Source organism: Myotis davidii, unplaced genomic scaffold, assembly GCF_000327345.1.
Source record: "Myotis davidii unplaced genomic scaffold, ASM32734v1 scaffold362, whole genome shotgun sequence".
Lineage (NCBI taxonomy): Eukaryota > Metazoa > Chordata > Mammalia > Chiroptera > Vespertilionidae > Myotis > Myotis davidii.
The window spans coordinates 4813528-4829192 of record NW_006297152.1 but is presented as its reverse complement, the minus strand read 5'-3'; the positions used below and the strand labels follow the sequence as shown (position 1 = coordinate 4829192).

The following is a 15665-nucleotide window of genomic DNA, read 5'->3' as shown; positions in this document are numbered from 1 at the left end:
AACACTGAACGTCCCGGAGGGCCAAGATGCTTCCCGCCAGCATCTCTCCGTTTGCTTCTCTCTCTCTCTCTCTCTCTCTCTCTCTCTCTCTCTCTCTCTCTCCTTGGCCGGATTCTCGCTCCCTTGATGAGTCACTATTTCGGCTGGTTTTCTCCCTCTTCTTTGAAACATTAAGCAGAAGCTGCCACCCATGCTTTCCTCTCTCCTAGCGGGGCCATCACAGCGCATTCTTGGATCCGAGGCGGAAAGGTCCGCCTTCAGCGCTTTTACCTTGTTGCAGTGGCTCCAGGGCAGAGGGTGATTGAACAAGCTAGAGAGGAAGGGGTCCCAGATGAGGGAATTTGAGAGCAAATGCCTTTACGACCCATAAAGCTCGATGTCATTAGAATAGAAATTCACTTTTAAAGTTACTGCTCTTTACAGTTCTTCAGCCTTAGAGTCACAAAGCTATTTCCCTGCTAATCCTAGTAACAGAGAAAACAAAGGGAGGTGTCTGCTCTCACTGTAATTGCTGGGCCCAGTTTTGTCCCTTGGTAAAAAGGCTCTCCTTCCTGTCTTCTTGCTTTGATTCCAAGCAAGTGTAGAAACATGTGTAAGTGAGCCTTTAGAAACCAGGAAAGGGATGTAGAGAAAACTTCATTGAGGTTGGGGGGGGGAGGGGGCTGGATAAGGATGGACATGTTTATCCTCAAGGATCAAACATCATGTTTCAGCTAGATAAGTGTTTCTCCACCACTGCAATATATAAACAAAGGAAATGATTTATGTTGTTTAACAGAGTCACAAACAAAATGACGTGTGAGAAACCAGCATTTGATTTGTGGAAGCTTTAATCCCCATTGCATTGGAAGTGTCGATGTCACCGGTAGCTGGTAGTAATGAATTTCCAGAGAGGGCAGAGTAACAAGCCATTCTTCTGTCAACGCAGGATTATTCTATAAAGGGAGTGACATTATTTGGGGGCCTTTGGAAGGAATGTTTTGTGGGCACATGGTTCTTTCGGTAGTGGTGTGGTATTTTTCTTTCCACTGCTCTCTGGTACACTGAACTTTATACAAAGTGTCAAGATGCTAGGGAAGGAATATGACTTACAAAAAATGCTTTGAAAAGTGGAGTGAAATTACTGTGTATGGAGTGTTAGAAAAGCAGTACTTAGCACCTTTGTTGTGGTAAGTACCATTTTATTGGTAGTCAAGGCATTCGGAAGAGGAAACTTTTTAAAAAATAAGTTCAAAAAAGTGAAATTCTGAGACACCTCTTTTTCAGAGATGGAAGAAGTAAACTGTGCTGAGCTCAGTTTTTCAGAGGCATTGGAAACGTGTAAGAATTAGGCTTGTGGATGGAGCCAGGGGCCTTTGTAAAGACTGCAAGACACCTAGGGTCTCAGACTTAGTGGGGCTGCTCCTTAGCTATTTTCTCCCAAGTATTACATTTTAAAACTTGGCCAGGATTACTTTTGAAATGTATATCCAGCTATTTTTGTTTACATTGTGACTTGTTAAAGTTTCTGTGTTGAATTTTGATTGCCCACGAAATCTTACATTATTTTCAAATATTAAATATTTCAAAGCAAAGGCATTGCCTTGATGTCTCAAAGTCAGGCTGAGAGTCAGCTGAAAATTTCTGAACAAGCATCTTCTTATTGAGGTGAAGGTGGGGCTGTCAGGCTTGGCCTCTGAGTTTTCTGCTGTGGGTACCATGTAGCAAAAGGTTATTTGAGGTGATTTGTAGAGGTGGCTAGATTACTCAGTGATTACTTCTCTGTTACAACCACCATGTGGTGGGTAAGACAGTATCCGTCAAGTTAGGTTGCTCCTGCTGGGAGGTAGATATATTAAGGTGGGTCTTGGTGATTAAAAGGTCAAAAGAGATTTTAGAGTTCACCTACTTAGGACTCTAACATGACTTTTGGCTCTAAAAATATTATATGTTTGGACTTGTTTTTTGCTGGAAGATTTTTTTTCCAGTTTTTTTTTAAATAATATTCTTGGTAAATGCAGTCCATAAACCATAGGTTTAGAAATTCTAAGTATCAAAAAAAGTTAAAGTAGTTTTCAGATGACCATTGTGATTAACTGTAAAAACATTTACTTTAAACTTTTCAGATAGACAATTTCTAAAAACTTGACTAGAACCTATTGTACTTGTTCTTGGGTCAGAAATGATGTCCTGGAAGAAATGGTGTATGGTGGGAAGGGGCGGGTGTGTAGTGTGTAGTAGTGTGTAGTGTGTAGTGTGTAGTAGGGTTGATGTCTCAATCAATATCTCTCCCCTTCGCACTCACCTCCTCCCTCCCATTTCCTTCCCCCCCTTTTTAAATGACAAGGATGTATGTATACATGCTTGTTATGATCTATAATTTATGGCAAATAGGCAAGGCTTTATGATGTTCAGCATATTCACTCCCTCACCCCAGTTACCCCATGGGTTCTAGCTAACTAACTATTCCCACGAATTCAAGTGCCGTGACTGCTTGTGCATCTATTAAATCTCCCCTCCAGTTCAGATTTCACATACCCTCAAACAAGTGATGCATATTGTGCCTTGCCCTTCCGGAGCACGTGAAACGTGAAGGGAGCGGTGTGAAAGAACGGGTTCTGGCGACCACTTTTCTAGGCTTCCTTTTAATGTTCAACTTTGAACACAGTACACTTTAAAATAAGCCAAGTCGGATTGCACTTAAGTAGTCGCAAGTAGCATACGTGTTTTGGCACCGATCGTCAGTCATTTTTTATTGTAAAAATAACACATGCCACGGTGAATTAAAACAGCAAGTTTAATGATTAGTGAGTCTCTGCATCTCCAGTTGCTAAGTTGCTTTAGAGACCACCGTGCACGGTTTCTTATGTTACCGTCTGGAAACTTCTCATGCACACACATGTGTATATAAAATTACATGATCATTTTAACTGCTACGTTTTTTTGGGGGGGGGAGGCTGGGGATGAGGCACATTTTAACAGATGGCAAGTACAAATTAGATCATTGTACTGTTATCATCACTTGTACAAAAGCCAGGAAAATCAGCAATGGTTCTGAAAGGAGCCATGTCTCCAGGAGCATCCAGTCATCCAAGGTGCAGTGTGTCTTCCGATAAAATGAGTTAAAGTTGCTGTGGGAACCAGAGTTGCATTTTCTGCTTGTTGTGGAGAGAAATCTCAGCCAGGAAACCCTTTTCTAAAAAGAAGTCTTTCTTATTTTGCCTTCAACTTCTGGATCTTCTCTTCTAGCGTCTGTATGGATTAATTCGATGGCTGATTGTGCGGCTCTTGTGTTTTATAATAAAGCGTAATAGGTTTCATTAGTATCAGCGGGGTAGCTGATAGTAAGATTGTGGCTGAGGATTTGCTTTGTATTAAGCCGCCCTTTTTCATTAACTTGATAGCCATTGTGGATGGAAACTTGGTAACCTGGGTCTTCATCTTGGGGGAAGGTGGCTTTCTCTCTTTCTGAAAACAGTTAGATTAAGGGAGGGCTTATAAAACCAACTCAGCCAAAGTTCATGGAATGCCTAGAATTTACACCAAGACCAGATTCATTTCCAAGCCTCCTCATCAGCTTCAGGGACACATCGTGATTGAACGATGCATTTTTCTCTCTATCTGAATATCCTTTTTGTGAATCTAAATCAAAATAATTGGTCTGTAAGGATCTTACATTTTATTCTGTTTGGTCTTCCACGTATATACTTAGCAGGAAACAAACAGCATTTTCTCCCCAGGAAAATCTTCTGCCAGGTAGGCTCTGAGTGACGCCTGCCTTCCACCGCCATCAGGGAATGGTGTGCTCCGGTGACTTCACTGTGGTATTTGCGTACCCCGGGGGGACACTATTTTAGTTTGTCTCACAAAGGCCTGATTTACACTTTGCAGGTCTCAACTTGAGACGCGAAGGCCTCTTCTTCAATGGCCAGGGGTTGTTGAACACAGTTTTATAAAGCCCTTGTTTTCCGGTTCTGCAGTTCACTGCTTTTTTCTGTAAATACCTTGCCCTTGTTTCTAAAGGATTTCAGAAAAACCTGGCACACATTCGGAGAGAAGTTGGGACTAGAAGGCACCCCCAACCGCTCCCAGTAATTTTGTCATTGGCCACATCTGTGGGAAGGCTAAGGTTTGCCTATTTCAATTCTAAATCCTTTTAGGAAGCTGGGTATGCCTTTTGCTATGCACTCCTTCCCGCTGTGCATACATTCTCATGTTACTGCCAGAGAGGCTGCAAGCATTTTAAAAATACCCACTCAACACATAGCGCAGTAGCCCATGGGAAGGTATAGAAGACTGAAGGTCTCGCCTTCAGAAGTTTATGCTCTGTTAGGTGGAATTTTCCTGCTCCCTTGTAATGCCATTTCGATAATAAACCAGGAGTGCCTTTATGATATTTCACAGTTTATAAAGCCTCCAGGATATCACAGATTTGATTTTCACAGCTCGGAGCAGGCAGAGGTGAGGCTCCTGAAGTGGTGATTTGCCAGCAGTCGCAGTAGAGGTAGATTTTGACTCCTTAGCCTAAAGCACTGGCTCCTGGGACTCAGCTTCTTTAACAAATCTCTCTCTCTCTCTCAAAAAAAAAATCGTTTATTCCAGAGCAACTTTAAAATACAAGGTCATGTACACACTGGCTCAGAGATACCAGACTCCCTTGGTTTCCCTCCTAGTCCCTCTCTGTTCCTTTTTACTTGTTTCTGGAAGCCTTTTTAATTAATTTATTTATTTTAATTCTGCTCACTCTCCCTGAATGAACTCTTAATCCCAAGGCTTCATCTGCAAGCTGGCCAGCTCTTTCTCCAGGCCTAAGGACTTGTTGGACATGGTCAGTTTGGGATGTCCAGGGGCCATGTCCAAAACGAAATTCATCCCCATCATCGTCTTACCCCACTCAAAGCCATATCTTAATGCACAGACTGATGTTTAACCCTGAGGCCCTTGAATCCATCCTTTGCCAAGTCTCCCATGAAAGGTAACCGCGCCGGACAGGCTCTCATCAGCAAAGATGGCTCTGTTTGGCGAGCAGATAGGATTCACTCACTGCTGGGCGGTGGGTCAGCCTGGGCAGCTGTAACTCCACCCCCTCTTTCCCACCCATCTTTCCCCGTCATCTGCCCAAGACTCCACTCTTACCTCCTCTATCCAGCCACCGTGTCTCTGGAATCCTTATCTTGGTCTCTGCCTGACTCTAGCTCCCATGGAATTTCACCTGGATCACTGCTAAGCTTCCTAGCTAACTGGTGGGCTTTCTGCCTCCAGTTTGGCTCCTGGTATTTGGACAGCCTCACCCGGGACTGAGCGATGGTTCTAAAATGCAAATGTGAGGATGGCATTTGCTAGCTGAAAATTGTGCAGTGGCTCCTGAAGCCTTTAGGAGAATGATAGTGTGCAGGCTCCTTGGGGTGGGGTACAAGATACTTCAGAATCTAGAATCTAGACCTTCTTCATCCTAGGCTTCAGTTTTGTCATTTTCATGCTCAGAGGGCTCGTTCTTTTCGCTTTGGAGCACTTCTTCCTGGTGCCGCCACCTCGGGTATCCTTCCCCCGTTTCTCCCCTTTCCATTCGCACTCTCTGGCCCGGATTAGGGGTTCCACTCTGTGCCTCTTTGTCTGCTTCCACTTCTAGACCATGAGGTCTTTGAAGGCAGCATCAAAGACTTCGTCATCTTCTCGGTTCAGTGCAACCAAACTAACATTAATTAATTGCTTGTTAAAAAAAAATGAGGGATTGATCTGCCCCTTATCCTAAATGATCGGTTTCCAAGGGTAAAGTTTCAAGTGCCTGTGTGCTGGTTCTGTTACCTTGCCTGACTGGCTTGCTCTAAGGTTTGTAAGAGGGACCTCCTGGGATTTGCAAGCGTCTTCGTTCTTGTGAAATGATAAAGTTAGATGTTTGCTCATGTGGGCTTCAATTGACAGCTTGCTAAAAAAGGGGCCTACCAGAAAACTCATTTATAGAAATGTCCCTGAGGTTTTAGAGCATTGTGCCAGACTGTGGTGACACTAATTAAGTATGTCTGCTTTTCTTTCCACGGTCTCTTCCCGGGGGCCAGCCTAAAATAACTGGGCCCAGTCAGGCTGGTGCCCAGGGCAGCTCCATATTCATGAAATAAAATAAAGCAGGCTTATCTCCCCCTATGACAATGGCGCTCTCAGATCTCTCGTGGGAGGAGAACCTTGTGGCGAGGCTGGGGGATGAATTAGGGGATTTACAAGATTTCTTTTCAAACCTTAGGAGTTATATTCCCTCGGCTTCCTTCTTTCACTCTTTGTTTCCAACTGTGTGGCTGCTTCCTGTCATGGTGAGGGCGACATCGGATTTTTGTTATATCGTCTTCCTTGGATTTCTGAAATCGTCTTCGGATTTTTAAAAAATTCTTTGTTATTTTATCTTCTTTCTGTTTTGAACGTTTCTGGAAATATTAAACCAGTATCATCCTCCTTCACATTTTAAAAATTTTCTTGAAATAAAAAATACAAATGGTCTTGTATAGGGTTTGGGACTCAGTGAATTTTGTTTGATGATAAATCACCATGGATGTGAAGATCTCCGCTAACCAGGACGATTGCCCAGGGCAGTCACCACAGAGGCACCTGCCAGTGTTTCCAGAGATACCACGATGACCAGTCCCCTTTCCCCCCCCAGTTCTAATTTTATGTTTTATGTCTTGACTGGGATGGAGGTTACATAGGTGTATACATATGTGCAAATTCAGAAGTGCACATTTAATGTGTGTGCACTTCATTGTATGCAAATTATTCCTCAAAAAAACACAAAAAAGTCATAACGCAAAATAACATATTGGTGATTTCATTTGGTTTTGGTATGGTTTTGACTTAAAATAGAAGAACACAGAAGCTGAGGCTTGATCATCTAAGATATATTTCTTTTACTGCCTTTCTACTGGCTGGCATTCATTAGGTGTTGACTAATAATTATTGAGTGAAAGGGCAAATAAGTGAACCGCTGTTTTAGTTGAGGTATCAGCTGGTTTTAATGGAGAGTGCCTTCAGCAGGGTGTTCAGGTGAGCTTCAGGCAGAGTCAGGGCGCAGGAGTTCTTTTCTCACCCACCTTGAAGCAGGTTTTGGTTGATGCTTTGTGGTTTGAAGTGATAAGATGGTAAGTTTGTGGGGTTTGCTGCTGGTAGATAATTCTCTAAGAATGTCTCTGCCTGGTGGAGGTGTGTTCTTGGTTCCATTGTCTGGTTTTTATATATAAGTTGTTTAATTTCTGTGGTGAAAACGAACTATTCCACAAATGACTCGTAGCTAATGTGAAGACCCCGTCTGCTTTCCTTTTTACCAGTGGCTTCTTCTCGTTGAGCCAGTAAGTCTGCAGCTTGAGTTGTGTGGCTTTCTTAGAGAAGTTTATGAAATGTTGTGAAGTATTTACAAGTAAGTGAAAAGACCCACTCACTCAACATGAGATGAGCTTAATGGACTGGGATTCTGAATAGTTAGTGGACAAAGACCTTATGTAAATAAGGCAGCTGGTGAGAGAATTCTTCATTTATGCCCATTGTAATATGGGCTGTGCGGGTAACAATAGATGTTGAAACGTTATATCCTCAAGTAATTTGTAATATGTCTGAGGAGATGAGACAGAAACATTCATGCGCAGGAAATCGATGGGACAACATAAGCACAGCAAAAAATAATTCAGTGGAAACCTTTTGAAGTGCAGAGGGAAGACCTGCAGAGCCCTTTGAATGAAGAGTGAGGAAAAGCTCCTTGGGTCTTGAAGAAAAGACCCAAGCGGGACATGAATGGAGGACTTTCCAGGAAGGGTGAGGTGCTTTCATGGCGGTTTAAAAGTAATCAGATAATGGTGAAGGCATTGTTTGCTTCCCAGAGAGTAGAGGAGACATGTAGGATGGGTTCTGGGGAAATGAGGATCTTGCAAACTAGGTGACAAAAGAAAGTAAATTACCTCCCATTGAGTGCCCCCTGGTTACCTCTTTGAACCCTTTAAAAAAATGATCTTAAGCATCTCTCCTACTATATCCACTATGGAATAATAATATGAACTAACTTGTGACTTCTCTGAGGTTGGACAGGCTGAGTTTAGGTTGGAATCCAGGCCTGTTGTGGATGGATTCTACGTTAGAACAGACCTGGTAAGTGAGAGAGAACTGTAGGAAGACCTTGAATTGGGGAGTGAATTGGACTTAAAATCTAGGAGCTGAACCTGGTGTCTCTGTAGATCTCTTCTTGAGGAGCTCTGGTTTGGGGTTGCTTCTTTCAAAACGGGCTTTGCACTTTTTTTCTTGCAATGGAAGAATTTTAAATTGGGGGCACTTACACTCTTTTAAAATATGTAACCGTTAATGCCTCTAGGACTTTGTAAGGAATTTATTGAATTTCAGAATGAGATCCTGGGTTTTGTCAGCATCTCCTGACAGGGAAAGTGTACCTCATTGCCCATTTCCTGAAGGGTGGTCGGGGGAATGCCAGCTTATCTCCTTTCTGCCTTATCCACGACACCCTTTCTGGTTGTTGAGAATTGCTGAATTTAGTCCGGTTGCTTATGTTATCTGACATCCTTGAAGATAAAGCATCCAGGCCCTCTTCGGGTTCTATTTCGTTTCCCCTCTGCTCCACGTAAATTCTAACTCGTACATGGTTGCTTTTTTGTTGTTCAGGTTTGCTAACTGAATAGGTCTAACCACCTTTTATTGATTGATTGATTGATCCGTAACTACAGTGGCCCTCGATTTCTTTGTCACTGTCGTCAGTGACTCCCTTCACCTTCTTTTCCCGTATAAGTGACTTTGTAAATCTCTGTCTGTCTGATCTACCTTATCTCTGTTTCTATCTGTTATTTAATCTGTACCTTCTTAGTCTCCCCAGAGCATCACTGAGTGAAGGTTCAATCAGGGGACTCTTAGATACCCTAAAAAAAAGGTGTTTTGTTTTGCTTTGTTTTATTTGCTTTATCTCTAAAGAACAGGGTCATAATTCCCACTTAGATTTTGTATTTTGGGCTGCTCCCCCACTACGGACTATCTCCACCTCTAGAACTCAAGATTCTTAGGATGGGCTGTTCTTTACAAGTACCAGTTGACTGATTAAATTTTAAGTCCTACTTTCTCTGCTTTCTCCATAGTCCTGCTTAGTACACATGGTACTCCTGTAATGTCATCACATCCTAGTGGCTGATGATTTTTAAATGTGCATGGTCAATGTCTTTTCTGAAGGGGAGGTTAGGTGGGATGTCACCCACTGTTACATTTGAGGAATGAGTGTTGGGCTTAAAATTGCCCCAATTGGGCCCTGACCAGTTTGGCTCGGTGGATAGACTGTTGGCCTGTGGACTCAGGGGTTCCAGGTTCGATTCCGGTCAGGGGCATGTACCTTGGTTGCTGGCACATACCCAGTGGGGAGTGTGCAGGAGGCAGCTGATCGATGTTTCTCTCTCATTGATGTTTCTAACTCTCTAACCCTCTCCCTTCCTCTCTGTAAAAAATCAATAAAATACATATTTTTAAAAATTGCCCCAGTTGGTAAAATATGGAAGAATAAGTATTTTCTCAGGGCTTTTCTATGAACTCTGTTCAAAGAGAATATTAAAATCTGAACTATAGACCCTTGAACAACATGGGTTTGAACTGCGTGGGTCCACTTATACGTGGATTTTTTTCAATAAATATATGGTTGGCCCTCTATTTCTGCAGTTTTACACCCTTGGATTCACCCAACCTGGGATCTAAAACAGTATTTTTGATCTGTGATTGCAAATCCAGGGATGGGAATCCCCAGATGCTGAGGGCCAACTGTGTGCATTGTTCTAGGCCATGTTATAGAAGGGACTTGAGCACACAAGTATTTTGGTATCTGCAGGGGGGATCCTGGAACCAGTCCCCCGAGGTACTGAGGGATGGCTGTAGTTAAGTTTTGGGGGAGTCAAAAGTTTTTGAAAAGGGGGTAGTGACAGCTTGATGACAACGAGTTGAACAGCTTTTCTTGAGCTTTCTGTTCACTGGCAGGGACTGGGAGGCTAGGGTCTAGTTGCCTTGGTTTATACTTTTCTGTTTGGCCGAGCCTGGTGCCGCTGTTCCTCCCACAGTGGTTTCTGCTCGTCATGGACCCTATTCCTATAGGACTAATGACTCCTGTTGTTTTGGTGTCACTAAGTTTTTAAATTATTATTATTTTCACACCAGATCATGATCTGGTAGAGATGAGCATCCTGGCATTTTCATTGAAATTGTGTGTTCTTTTTGGAACTTGGAAGAAACAGGGGCTAAGGGTAAAGATTATCGGGGGAGGAGGGAGTTGGAGACCAAGAGAGCAATTGTCTAATGGCTTTGGCCATGTGATCGCCTCTTCATGGGAAAAGGGTCATGTTCTGTGGGGTTGAGTGTCTAGGAATAACTTTTAGAGAAGCCCTGTATATAGTTTTGAAATTTAGAGTATTTTAGATAAGTTCATGGAATAGAAAATCTACTGAAGACTAAATTTTTAGAGCTCTACTACAGATGATGAAAGTTTGTGGGAACATCTGTAACGCAGCTGTAATAAAATTTGTTTACTTGATTGGGATTGCTTTAGAGGCTCACGCTGGTTCCTTTACCCCTATTTTCTGCATTTTTTTGCCGCATGCCAAGAAATAAATTAACACCAACTCCTGGTGGGATTAGGGGGTCATTCAGTTTTGTGGCTATTCTAAGATTTTGGTTTTAAACTTACGTCCATTTGAAAGCTCTTCTGTCCTGGCACAGGGCATGGATGGTGAAACCAGGATACCAAAAGATGGACTGATTCTGAAATTAACGTATTTTCCAGATGTTTGGAGAATGGAGGCTTGTTTTCTGTGCTGCTTTTTGTGTGTTCTTGTGTATGTCTCTTGTGTTTTCATAGGAAAGCCCCTTGGGGAAGGGCGGATCTGCTTTTCGGATTGGGAAATAAAATAGGTGTTAAATTTTTGTGTGAAAACTTTTGAGTTGGTATTGCCATTTCTGTGATAGATCGAAGAGGCAGCTTCGTTCCGAGGAAGGAGCTGTTGGGAAGGCTGGTGTTGGGGTCAAACTCCGAGGCAGTACCTGAAAGCAGACTTGTTCACATCTCCAGCGATTTTCAATTAGGAAGCGCGCCCCTGGCGCCCTGACTCAGCAGCCTTTTAACCATGCCTGACTAAATAGACCTTGTTTTTGAAACTCACAGCAGTGCCTCGCTCCCTGCTGTCTTTTGTTCATCCTGCTAACACACAGCTGTTTTGTTCATACATCATTTTGTGTTCAGCTGCCCGGTGACTTCCTATGGTGAATGATGGGACACATGGGAGTTTGAACACCCAAGTGTGTGGTTATTCAAACAGGAAGTCTCAAGGAAGCTCAGTATCCTCGTCCGAGGAACAAAAGGTGGAACGGGAAAGGCCACGGATGGTTCTAAGCCTAAACCATCTGCAGGGAAACAGCTGACAGTTCCTGAGAGACAGGCACTCGGCAGCTTCAAGGTGGGATCCTTTCTTCGGAACTTGATTCATTTTTTAAAAAAATGCTTGGCGCCTCCCACCCTAATCCATAAAACAGACAGAAATGGAGATGAACAAAGTAACGTGGCCGCTTTACCCATGGGGAAGCGTGTGGATCTTAGGAAAGAAGGTGCAACAACTCGCCTTTCTGGAAGGCGACAAACGCTGTCCCCAGGTGCAAGCCAAGAGGTGGGACTTCACAGGGACTTGGAGAGCGGACGGGGTGGATGGAAAGATGAAATTCTGCACAGCCTCTGGTCACTGAGCACTGGAGGACTGTGAGATGAAGGAGAGAGTGGGTTCTACACAGGAAGCATGCATTCTAGCAGAGCCATGGCAGTGAGGACCGTGTTGCCTCTGAACATCCTGCTCACGGGTGCACCAGGGGTTGGAAAAACCACACAAGGCAGAGAACGTGCATCAAGATCGGGACTGAAACACATTAATGTGGGTGATTCTGCTGGAGGAGAGCAGTTATATGATGGTTATGATGAAGAATATGATTGTCCCATTTTAAATGAATTGAGAGTAGTTAATGAGTTAGGAAACCAAATGAGTGAAGGTGGAGTTCTTGTTGATGACCACAGTTGTGATTTCTTCTCTGAACGCTTGTTTCATACAGTTTTTGTGCTGAAAACCGGTAATAGTGTACTGTACCAAAGACTTGAAACAAGGGGTTATAATGAGAAGAAACTAAAAGATAATGTCCAGTGTGAAATATTTCAAATTCTTTTTTTAAAAATATATTTTATTGATTTTTCACAGAGAGGAAGGGAGAGAGATAGAGAGTTAGAAACATTGATGAGAGAGAAACATCAATCAGCTGCCTCCTGCACATCTCCTGGGGATGTACCCGCAACCCAGGTACATGCCCTCAACCGGAATCGAACCCGGGACCTTTTAGTCCACAGGTCGATGCTCTATCCACTGAGCCAAACCGGTTTCGGCTTCAAATTCTTTATGAAGAAGCATTAGCATCCTACGAGGAAGAAATAGTGCAACAGCTGCCCAGCAATAAACTAGGAGATTTAGAGGATAATATCGATCAGATACTGAAGTGGATTGAGGAATGGATCAAAGATCATAGCTCTTGACTTATAAGACTGGCCACTTTATAATCACTCTTGTATTTCCCTGCCCACATCATATAAATTGTCCAATTATTAGTAAACCCCTTTTATTAAAATTGTGCTGCAGAACTGGTAGGTGTATAGTATAAAGGTTTACGTTTGTGTGTTTTTTTCCCCCATGAGAAAGCTGAACAACCTTAAGCATAATAAATATAATGTTATTAAAGATGGGACTAGAAACAGTCATCATTTCATGCTTCAATTGCTAAAGAATAAATAAATATGACCAAATGTGTGGATGGATATCTTTTAAGTTTATTATAGAAGAAAATGAACATGATCTCTTAAAAATAAAATTAAAGTCTAAAGATAAAAAATGTGTTTACCACCATATATACTCTAGGATAGTGGTTCTCAACCTTCCTAATGCCATGACCCTTTAATACAGTTCCTCATGTTGTGGTGACCCCCAACCATAAAATTATTTTCATTGCTACTTCATAACTGTAATTCTGCTACTGTTATGAATCGTAATGTAAATATCTGATATGCAGGATGTATTTAGGCAACCCCTGTGAAAGGGTCGTTCCACCCCCCAAAGGGTCACGACCCACAGGTTGAGAACCGCTGCTCTAGGACAAAACATAAAGCGCTGTAGAGAAGGATAAAAACTCTGTGGGGCTGCAAAGGAGATCTGATTAGAGCTGATCAAGATAAGTGACTTCACTGAAAAGTTTTAGATTCCTACCAACTTTGAGATTCTTTGATTGTATGATAGAGGACTTGTTAGAACGAGTCAAATCCTGATTTTAGATTTTAAAACGAAAATTAAATCTCTAAAAGAAGGGGGAGTGAACAATTTATATTAAGCAAGTAGGGCAGCGATGTTTAACCTTTTTCATCTCATGGCACATATAAACTAATTACTAAAATTCTGCAGCACACCAAAAAATACATATTTTTTGCCATTCTGACTAAAAAACTAGGTATAATTTTGATTCATTCATGCCAGATGGCTATTGTTGTGTTGGCTGTTGTCATTTTTTATTTGACAACCTAAGAGAAAAGAGGTCAGTGCCCCCTGACTAAATCGTCAGGTATTTATTGCGTATTTTAAAAATCCTTGCGCTCACTAGTTGAAAATCGCTGAAGTAGGGTGATGCAAATGCTAAAGAAAAAAAAATTCAGTTTTGGGCTTAATTAATGGGAGCAATAGTATTCAATCAAAGGAGTATTGGCTATGCTCATTGTATAGTTGAACTCTGCCCCCAATTCCAGTTATAGTAAACATGTTTACACAGCATGGGTGCTGCATCTTTTCTTGATTCCTTTTTTACACCCCCCCTTTTGCTTGTTTATTTGGTTATATCAAACTCGAGGCGACTCCGTGAAGATTTTATTTTTTAACATTTTAGAGATAGAAGAAGGGAAAGGGAGAGAGTGAGAAAAACATCGATGTGAGAACAAAACATTGATGGGTTGGTTGCCTCTTACACACCCCCTACCAGGGTTTGAGCCACAACCCAGGCATGTACTCTGACCAGGAATCAAATCAGCTACCATTTGGTGCACAGGACGGCGCCCAGCCAACTGAGCCGCACCAGCCAGGACTCCAGGAAGATTTTGTTAATTTCTGGTTCCTTCTTCCCACCTCCATAGCGCTTGCCATTACATTGTTTGATATTCATGTATTCATTCATTTCTAAAAATCAGTACAACGAACATATTGCATGCCTATGATGTAAGAGGTACTATCTTATAATTGTTTTCTCTATTTCCCCATTAGACTGAGTTCATTGAGAACAAGTTGAGTTTATTGATTCATCAAACAAAATACTTATTGAGTGCCTGTATATAAAAGGCGCCACAAAGTGCTGGAGACAGGGCAGACAAGACCGAGAGCTGAACTTCTGGGTGAAAAGCATGCAGTTCAGAGGACCTGACCCAGGGAGGGTTTTATTGGCTTTCTTTTTCCATTGGCTCTAAGCTCCCTAGTGTATAGCATGATACCTTTCCTCTAGGTGCTCAGAAGTTTGCTGAATGACTGAGTGCCTATTTCTGTGAGGCAATGGTCACAGAATGCAGATGCAGCCGAGAATGGCAATTTTGTTTAGATTTCCCCAAGGTGGGCTTTGCCTTTTACATAGAGTTGTCGAACTTAAGTGGAAGGAGATGGCTAGTGCGTGGTGTGGCTTCCTTACCAACATCGTTGGGTAAAGGCTTGCCACAGTCGCAGAGAGCCCCAACAATAAAGTTGTTTAAAAAACATTTGTTTCCCTTTCACGGGGTGGTCCCGAGGTAGGTGGGCAGCTGGGTAGCTCGATCCACACATGTTCTGGGACCCAAGCTCCTGGCATCTTCATGCTCTGCCATCCCTTGGGGGGTGGCCCTCACGTGTGTGTGGTGGAAGTTGGTGATAGACTCTTCTGTATTCCACATGGGAACATACTGCCAAGGAGTGTGCTTAATTCTTACGACGGAGACCAACAGTGGCACATCGTTCTATCACCTGCTGCTGGAGGGTGCTTAGTCACCTGGCCACTTCCTGTACCCAGTGGAGGCTGGGAAATGTAGGCTAGCTGGGCACCTGTGCCCAGCCACACGTCTGTTACGGGGACAGAGGGAGAACTGATTTTGGCAAGCGGCTCTGGCATGCCAACACTTCTACTCTGGTGATGTCCTTGCCAGCGCTGTGGGGGAGAGCCTACCTCTCCCAGGTTCTGGTCTTCCTGGAAGACCTTACTCGAGAGCAGTGGTTCTCAACCTTCCTAATGCCGCGGCCCTTTAATACAGTTCCTCATGTTGTGGTGACCCCCAATTTCATTGTTACAAATTGAACATAATTAAAGCATAGTGATTCATCACAAAAACAATATGTAATTATATATGTGTTTTCTGATGGTCTTAGGCGACCCCTGTGAAAGGGTCGTTGGAGCCCTGACCGGTTTGGCTCAGTGGAGCCGTGGGCAAACTACTAGGCTGTTCTCTATCCGGCCCGCGGAGCCTAAAGAGCGGAGGGTTCTCTTGCTCTCCCCTCCGCTTCTTCACCAGCAGCAGTGTTAACTTGTATTAGTTCACACAAACACTCCATCCATGCTTTTGTTCCGGCCCTCCGGTCCAGTTTAAGAACCCATTGTGG

The 15665-nt window shown here is 43.0% G+C and overlaps 2 protein-coding genes across 2 annotated transcripts in view; both read left to right on the top strand.

Moving 5' to 3' along the window:
* Positions 1 to 15665, top strand: part of LAMC1 (laminin subunit gamma 1) — a 121207-nt gene that overhangs the window by 6532 nt on the left and 99010 nt on the right. The window lies entirely within an intron of this gene.
* On the top strand, positions 10384 to 12845 carry LOC102757173 (adenylate kinase isoenzyme 6). The gene is made up of 2 exons (XM_006772964.2): positions 10384 to 12182; positions 12410 to 12845. The coding sequence occupies exons 1-2, from the start codon at positions 11772 to 11774 to the stop codon at positions 12548 to 12550; spliced, it is 552 nt and encodes a 183-aa protein (XP_006773027.1). The 5' UTR covers positions 10384 to 11771; the 3' UTR covers positions 12551 to 12845.